The 8848-nt window shown below is 46.7% G+C and overlaps 1 protein-coding gene across 2 annotated transcripts in view; it reads left to right on the top strand.

The window, feature by feature from the left end:
• Nucleotides 1-2434: 2434 nt before the first annotated feature.
• MAOA (monoamine oxidase A) overlaps nt 2435-8848 on the top strand; it is an 82402-nt gene continuing 75988 nt past the window's right edge. The window contains exon 1 of one of the 2 annotated variants that reach the window (XM_022556399.3): nt 2435-3380. In XM_022556399.3, the coding sequence (XP_022412107.1) occupies nt 3308-3380 (73 nt within the window). In that variant the 5' untranslated portion in view covers nt 2435-3307. The remainder of the gene's footprint in view (nt 3381-8848) is intronic. The other variant, XM_089904601.1, reaches the window with a different exon arrangement.

The raw sequence follows: 8848 nt of genomic DNA, 5'->3' as shown, positions 1-8848 counted from the left end.
TCTCTCCATCTTCCCACATCTTTTAATTTTTATTTATTTATTTTTTGGCCACACTGTGCCACTTGTGGGATCTTAGTTCCCCAACCAGGGATTGAACCCAGGCCCTCGGCAGTGAAATCTCAGAGTCCTAACCACTGGACAGCAAGGGAATTCCCTTCCCACATCTTTTAAAATACTTCCTCTGTGCTATTCTCTTCAAATGAGGTGTGCCATTTTCTGCTGGAACCTTGACTGATACAACAACTTAAGAGATTCTACAGTTGAGGAGATAGGCACAGAGAAGTTAAGTAATTTGCCCAAGGCCTCAAAGGGAGGAAATAATACTTGTAGAATATGTCACAATTATTTATATATCTATCTTAAAATAACTTGTACTGTTTTTATTACAAAAGATAAAATATACAATACAAACAAGTAAAATAGAGAAAATACTCATATTTCTGCCCATCTATTCCATCCATTATTTATTTAATAAGATTCCCACATTTTTATCTCTAGCTGAACTCCTACTGCTTTAGAATACAGACTAAGGATCTCATTTTGGCCCAGCTGATCTCAGCAGCTTTGCCTCCCGCGCTTGTCCCCTTGCCATAGCTCCATGGGTTGCCTTTCAGCTACTCCAATGAACAATGTTTCTTTCTACCACAGGGCCTCCATCCACACTGTTCTCTCTTTCTAGGACATTTTTACATACCCCCCCTCCCAAAGTTAACTTCCAGAATGGTCTAGACGCCCGAACACTTTATCACTATGGACCTTTCCAAAATAATATTTATCAGAGTTTGAATTGACACACCAAGCATGTGGTTTATTTCCTCTGCAGCTCCTCTAGTAGGCTGTATGTCACTGAAGGTCTCCAGCTGTCTTGTGTCACATGTGTATCCCAAGTACCGTGCCCTGTGCCTAGCACGTAGTATGAAATCAAATATTTGAATGAAAATAAAGCAATGGGACAAATGAGAAAGTTGGACAGAATCACATTAGAAAGGGCTGAATTCTTTATTATTTCCTCTTTCTTTGCTTCAAAGTCTAAGACTATTTAGTCATAAGTCTCAACCCCTTTGCTAGAAAGTAAAAGCTATTAAAACTGTATAAAGAAAAAACCAAATCTGTATTTCTTTACAGTTTCTTCAACAAGATACTATCTGATACAAATGGAGGGGGGAGGTGGGCAGGTGAGCAAGAGAAATGTTTGTAAGTGGGAATGGATACTAGTTAACTTCCTAGAGTTCTCAACACTTACTCTGAATTCATGTGAAAATTATGTCTTTTTGAGGGCTCTAGTGATGACAAATTCAGCTCTGGGAGGATAAGGTGGAAATTTAAGGAAGGGATAAAACTAGCAAGACAAGAGCCTGACTGCACAATAAAATATATGCACTAAATAGTCCTCTTTTCAGTAGGATGGGGAAACACGTGTTAATTTGGTTCTGCACCTTAGTCATCCATTGACCTTCGCTTTTAAACTGCAGGTCCCACTTAGTCTGTGATAGCTGAGTTCTTAATTTTCTCGCCTACTTGCTTCGATTTTGGTTAAGAACTTCAGCTTGAAAAACCCCATTGAGAACCAATAACTGCAAAGTCTCCCCCTGGGGGTAGTTCCCACCCCAACCCCCTCCCGAGGGAGGGAGTGCGACTGCGCAGACCTCACAGGCTCCTGGTGACGTCATAAAAGAGCCAAACCAGGTGGGGGGGCGGCCCTGCGACCACTTCTAGATCCGCTTCCTTCAGTACCCGCTTCCCTGAGCCCACCCCCTACCCCCCTCAGTCCTCTCCTTTTAGTTAAAGCGTAAAAATAAAATCACCAGGTTGAAACCCTCATGTGGCCACGCCCACACTCTCGCCAGGCCACACCCCCTATTTCGGTGGCGTAGCCAGGCCACACCTGGCGGGAGGGTTCCCCGTGCGCGCGCGCGCGCCGCGTACAGGCGGGGAAAGCGGAGCCAGGCCGCTTCAGCGCCTCGTCTCCCCACCCCGCAGTGGGCCCAGCTCTCGGGGCGGGTCTCCGAGGGTGCGGATCCAGGCCAGCTTGGGCGGGAGAGACGCGCGCCCGTGAGGGAGGGGCGGAGGAGAGCAGAACATCGCCCCCCCAGGCCTGCCCCCCGCGCGCGCTACAGAACAATGAGCGCACACAACTCAGCGGCCTCCTTCAGCTGCGGCGGAGGTGGCGGCGGCGAGAGCGGGCGCGAGGCATAGAGCGCTCCCAGAGTCGGGGACCCCGCTGCGCAGATCTCGAACCCGGCCTCCGCCTTGTGCGCGGCCTCGTCCTCTACGCCCATGTGGAGCATCCATTCAGAGTGGCGGACTGTCTCCCGTCAGTTTTCCAAAGCCCTGTCGAACGCGTCCGCAGCGGACGCGGGGTGCTCCCGGAGACACAGCGCGCCCTCCCAACTCAGCCATGCTCCTGGCCTAAGAACTGACACAGACACCAAGGTTGGCCTCTGGGGCTTTGGCGCCCGCCTCCAGACCGACCGGATCCCTACGCCTGCGACCCGCTCGACCACTTCGGACGGAGCCGCCCCAGCCTCTAACTCGGACACCAGCAACCCCCGGGCATCTATACAAGGATCTGTCCCGCCCTCAGTATCCCCCCGATTGTCCCGACGTCGGTCCGCCCCACCCTCAGTACCCGACTCCACCCGGGTATCAATACCAGGAACTTCTACAACCAAGAACTCCCTCCAAGGGTCGGTACAAGAATCCATCTCGCCCTCGATGCCCAGCTTCCTCAAAATATGGGTACCAGCACCTCCACAACCCAGTAGCACTCCCCAAGTGTCACAACTTGGGTTCACCCCGCCCTCAGTATCCGGCTTCCCCTGGGGTTCGGTACGAGGACCTCCTACACCCAGTAGCTCCCCCCAACTGTCAGTACAAGAGTCCAGCCAGGTCTCCATGCCCGACTACCCCCGGCTATCTGCACCAAGATCTGCCCCGCTCTTGGACTCTTTCCGAGAATGGGTACAAGGGTCTGCCCCGACCTCGGTTCTCAGCCCCCGCCCCCGAGAGGTCGGTACGAGGATCTATCCCACTTTCGGACTCCTCCCGAGTGTCAACACAAGAGTCCACCCAGCTCTCAGAGCTAGGTTACCCCCGAACATCGGTGGAAGAATCGGCTCCGCCCCCGGGGTCCCCGGGAGTACCAGTACCAGGGTCCGCTCCGCCCTCAGCACCGGGCTCCGCCCGGGTATCGGTGAAGGAATCGGCTCCGCCCTCGGGCTCCCCCCGAGAGTCGGTAGAAAAGTCCGCTCCGCCCTTGGTCGGCCCCACTCCTCTACCCACGACCCGGGAGAGCCTCGACCAGAGCATGGAGAGTCAGGAGAAGGCGAATAGAGCGGGACGCATGTTCGACGTAGTCGTGATAGGAGGCGGCATCTCAGGTCAGTGTGGACCGTAGCGCTAGCCTGAGCGACCCTGGCCGGCCTGGGGTGAGGGACTTGCAGCCGCAAGGTGGCGTTTGGTGGGGGTCTCCCTTGTGCATGCGAGAGTGCAACAGTGGCCGGGCCCCGGATTCTGCGAGGAGGGGGGTGGGGTTGAGCCGGGTTTGCTGGTGGTGTGAACTGGGGGAGGCAGGCACAATAATTTTACTACTACTATGAAATACTAACATTTAATTAGCTCTTGCCGTGCAGTTATATTTAGCAGTTTACGTGGATTTTCTCAATCCTCAGCTGTCCTGTAAGGTGGGTACTTTATTCGTCCCTATTTTACAAAACCTAGAAACGGAGGTAACTCTGCAGATGTCAAATCACCTAACCGGGGAAGTGGCGATGATTTTCTCCCATTTAAGACCCTCACTCCTAATTCCTGAGGTAGCTGCTTTGCCTTACTGATTTCACGCCCTTTGCCCTAAACAGAACATCAGTATACGGATTTTGGTAGTATTGAGTGTTATTTCAGTCCTGCTCTTCTCAAAGCGCTTTTCCTTAGAAAATTTGGTAACTGGAGAGGAAGGAGGAAGAATCTTTTAGGGAAAGGTTTTTTTTTTTAAAAAAAAAAAAAAGGTGGGGGCGGGGGGAGAGAGGTGGGCTCTTAGTTTTAACCTACTCCAGCCGTTTCTTTTAGAACTTGCAGAAAGTGTAGGGCATTTATTATCCAAAGGGAATCTCTCTGTGAAGCATGGGCTGAGGGCAGATAAGGGAATGTCCTGTTTGTGTCTTTCCCCACTGCCTGAATCTTGCGCTGTGATGAGACAGCTGGCAAGCCTGGGTTCCTCTGGTCCTGGCTTGGGTTTGTAGCTGACCAGCTGAGTGATGCATAAGGCTTTCCCATATCTTCCTGGAAACCTCATCATGATTGATATATTAAATTTGTCACTTATGTTGTCATAATTGGTAAAATGTCTGAAATTTAGGAATTGTGTTTCAGCTCTAGCTAGAGTCCCACACTAGTCTGTCCACAACTTGGGAGAATGTTAATCATTTCTGAAATATACCTGCAGGATCTAATTTAGAAAGAGGGAAAAATAAGGTGGGAGGGAGTAAGTAGAGTGCCCCAAAGTAGCCATTTTTATGTATAATCCTTTTGAGGAGACTCTTTTGGGTGAAGATAGCTTTTGACTTGGCCTGTTTCGGATAACAGTCTTAATCACCAGAGAAGAGATTGGCATGAGCTGTTGCTTTGACAACTCCAGCCAGTGCCAATAAAAACATGCATGTATGTTGGAGCATCAGGAAAGCAGATCCTGGGGGACAGTACGGAAAAGAAGTACTTCTCTTGTTTCCCTTCATTCATTTATTAGCTTATTTATTCATTCAACAAACACTTGTTGACTGCCTGCAATGAAGTGGACTGGTGTTTCTAAAAGCCTAGTTCTTGTATGTGAGCCTCCTAGAAGCAATGTGATTGTTCATCACTGGAAAATAAATATGATGACAATGTGTTGCGTAAATTGATTAGGAGTTCTGTCTCTATTCCCATCTCTATACCATTCATATTTCACAACTCAGGGTTCTTTCTGGGATTTTATTCTTGTCTTTTTCTTGTTCTGTGTTCCAGTATTCCTTAAGGAGCATTTTGTCTGTTACTTTTTCTCTGCCTGATGACTGGCTCTCTCTCCCTTTCCACGCTTCACTCCAAGTAGTTGGTCGTGAGCAGAATTGGATTTACCATGTAGCTGATCATGCTAATGCTCTATGGCCTTACAACTGCAGGTCCCTTCTGGTTCTCATTCTAAATAAATAACCAGTTTCATGCTGAATCTTGTATTTTCTTTTTGCATTCTTTTCTTTTTTTTCTTGAAGAGGGCACCCAAATTTTATAAGCTTCAGCCTCCTCAAAACCTGGATCTTTCCGTGGTCACTATTAATTATTAATTTGTTCATTTCCACTTGGGGGAAGAAGAGAGCATTTCTTGCACAGTAGTTCACACTCCTATTCCAGAACCCAACTTCCACTTCATCAGTGACAGTGGAACAGGCACTGGGATTCCTTTAATATCATCTCTTATCGGTCAGATTTGATTTTAACACCCAAACTGACCAGAAACATTGCTTCCTGGCTGTGGTGTCTTGCCAGATGGTTCACAACTAAAATGAAAGTAGATGCAAGTCTGGCTTAGCATAAACCCTGCACACAGACTGGGTGTTTCACGAGCAGGTGAGAGGCATTACTTCCCAAGGGTTCTCGAGCTCAGAAACACCTCATCTTTGTGTGTGCTTAGCAGTATCCCATGAATTACTTAATAGTCCCCATACCAGTTTTAAATGCTTTTGGATATTTCTTCTGTCAGGACTGGCACATTTTAATATGTTACCCACATACTTATAATATATGGCCAATACTTTGCATATGCAGTGTTATTCCTATTATATAACAAAATAGCTCCCAGAAGCATACAAATCCTCAATTCCTCAAAAGCAGTCCATATGAACAGAATTATCTTTCATTTCTTCATAACTATCTCTGCACAAAGAATAGCAGCATCTTAATATATCTCCCTTTTGTCATTAAAAATCATGGAACAGCATGTCTTACAGCCACAAAATCCCTTTTTCCTCCCACTCACCAATTAAGTAATTTTATGTACTCTATTAGTAATTGAGAAGGGAAGCCCCCACCCCGCACTCATTTGTAAGTAGTATAATGGTAACTTCAACATGCTCTGGCCCTTGTCCATCATCTATCACCAAGTCCTTTTTGAAACTTCTTTCATGCCTTCTGTGACACTATTGGATCCTGAATTTTTATCCCACACTGTTTGCTCCTTTTCTGTTCCTTTCATTGTGCCCATATTCTTGCGACCTTCTACTTTTGAAACGGCCTCGAGGTTCAGCTATTCATCACTTTGGGGCTCTTACGCACTCCCTCTCTTTTTCATTCTAGGGCCTCACCTTTCCCTTTATCTATAGGAAGCTCTTAAGTTTCTAGTTTGAATCCTTTACTTTCTCCCAACTCCTGTCCCATAGCTTATCTGCTCTTGGGTATTTCACACTTGATTGTCTTATTCTTACTTCATACTCAACATGTTCAAAAGCCTCCTTACCCTCCAACCTAGCTTCTCTTCCTCACTTCCTTGACTCTGTTCTTGGTACCACCATCCTTTCCATCATTTTTGACGCATCCTTCTGTTTTATCTCTTACACCCAGTCAACAGATCCTTCTAACTCCTCCTTTGGGCTGTTTCCTCTCTTGTGTGTCCCCCATCCCCCGGACAGAACCTTAACCCCTTCAACTCACCAGGTTATGACCATCTTCCCAGTGGCCACACTTTGGGCTCTCCCTTCATGTCCATCCCAGACTTGATTTTTTAAAAACACTTCTTTCATCACCTTGTTCTGCTCAGGATGTTCAATAGTATATTGCCAGCCTTTCAAGCTCCACCCACCCCTCCACGTATCTAGTCCCACCTTGTTGGAGCAGTAGCATTTCCCACCATCCCTAACATAGCTTTAGTCACACTGCTCTTTTGTCTCCAGTGCTACACCATGTTTATTTTGTCCCTCCATTCCTTCCCTGTTTTTGTTTTTTTCCTAACACGAAAGTGCTTCTCTCTGAACATTTACATCCTATCCGTTCTTCAATACCCAATTAACGCTCTTTTCCTTGATTGTTCTGGTTCTCTGGATTTTTCTCTCCTCTTGTGGAGCTTGTAATCTATATCTGACCATTTGAACTTATTTTATGTTCTCTTTCTTGATGTTATTTTAAATATAGCAGTTGAGTCACTGACTTTACATGCTACTTCTTACTCATAAGCTGACACAGATACAACAAGTGACAGAAACCCAGTGGTATAAGATTTTAAAATCTGCTCCTAACTGAGAATTTCTGAATTAGCTGTCTTTAGGGAGAGAGAATAAAAGGAAAAGAGGGGTGGAAAACGCCCACCTCCGGGGGACAGTGCATACTTCAGAGTCTTTGGGCCAAAGGAGTTTTTAAAAGACAGTGTAGTCCAATCACGTAAGATTTTAATCCTCTCGACGGCACCTCCTTAGTAATTATCTGGCTGTAGCTTTGAACACATCTAGGGAAAGGGAATCCTGTACCCCTCAAAGCAGCTCATTATGGGTAGGGGTGGCCCTGGGGCCTGGACTCGTTCAAGCATTTTGGGAGCCTCTACCGTATGCCAGGCAGTAGCTAGAAGAGGTATATAATGAGGAGTAAGAAGTGTCCTTGCCCATAAGGTGCCCCATCCTCTTGCAAGAAGTAATCAAGTGAGAAGATAATTGACATGCATAGAATGAGAGAAATATTAATATTATGAATCTGAAGAAAATGCCAGGACCCTGAGAGATAAGTATGATTTTAACAGGTAGAGATAAGAGGATGGAAAAAAGACACACCAAACAAGAGAGTATGGATGAGCACAGATACGGAGTCAGGAGGCCCTAAGCCATACATGAGTAGTGTTTAACTTAAACCCATGACAAGAGTTCTACTGGAGGAAAACAGTTGCCTACTGTGCCTCTAGCGATGTGATCCTGGTAGTTGCTGAGATTACCCCAGTGTGCTACATCTGCCCCACATTTAGCCAGGGCACAGTGAAAACGCTTTCATCATAACACCGGATAGTCCTGGGTGATTAGAATTTTTCCATGTTTTTTTGAAATTAAATTCCAAGTGTCTTGGAGAGAGAGCTTTTTCCAAATAGTGACTAAGCAATAGAACCTCCCTATATTTGTATCCACGAGCTGAGCTCCACTAAAAGAACTGAGAGCACAGCCGCCCGGAACACCGTGCTGTGTAAGAGCAGCTGGGATGGAATCTTTCTCATCATCGGAGACAGAAAAGCCATTTCGCAAGAAGATTGACTAATGTTCTGAATCCTGCCAGTGAGTCCACAACATACCCCAGTTTCCCTTTTTGCTGAAATACATCACCCTGAAGAAGCATTTCTGCTAGGAGTGATTTAGGCATTTTAACTCAGAACTTGGCAACACATACCGTACAGTTTTGTAGTGACTAAGGGAAGCTTACATTAAAAAATATGCCACTTAGTTTCAGTGCCTTGGTTATTTAGGTACTCTGAGGTTCACTGCCAGCTAAGCATGAATTTTCTGCCTTTCAGAACACTTCTTGGCCCTAATTTTGTTTTCTCAAACATAGGCGAGGGGGGCTTCCCTGGTGGCGCAGTGGTTGAGAGTCTGCCTGCCGATGCAGGGGACACGGGTTTGTGCCCCGGTCTGGGAGGATCCCACATGCCGCGGAGCAGCTGGGCCCGTGAGCCATGGCTGCTGAGCCTGCGCGTCTGGAGCCTGTGCTCCGCAACGGGAGAGGCCACGACAGTGAGAGGCCCGCGTACCAAAAAAAAAAAAAAAAAAATAAGCGAGGATTCTTTTACTTTATTAACTTTTAATGTTGAAGAAAGAATACAAGAATTACATTTATTTGGGTTCTGATTCTTTGA

Source organism: Delphinapterus leucas, chromosome X, assembly GCF_059928025.1.
Source record: "Delphinapterus leucas isolate spDelLeu-1000000601 "Yukka" chromosome X, BTC_Dleu_Yukka2, whole genome shotgun sequence".
In the NCBI taxonomy this organism is placed as follows: Eukaryota; Metazoa; Chordata; class Mammalia; order Artiodactyla; family Monodontidae; genus Delphinapterus; species Delphinapterus leucas.
The sequence above is the reverse complement of the archived record's forward strand: the minus strand, read 5'-3'. Positions and strand labels throughout refer to the sequence as shown.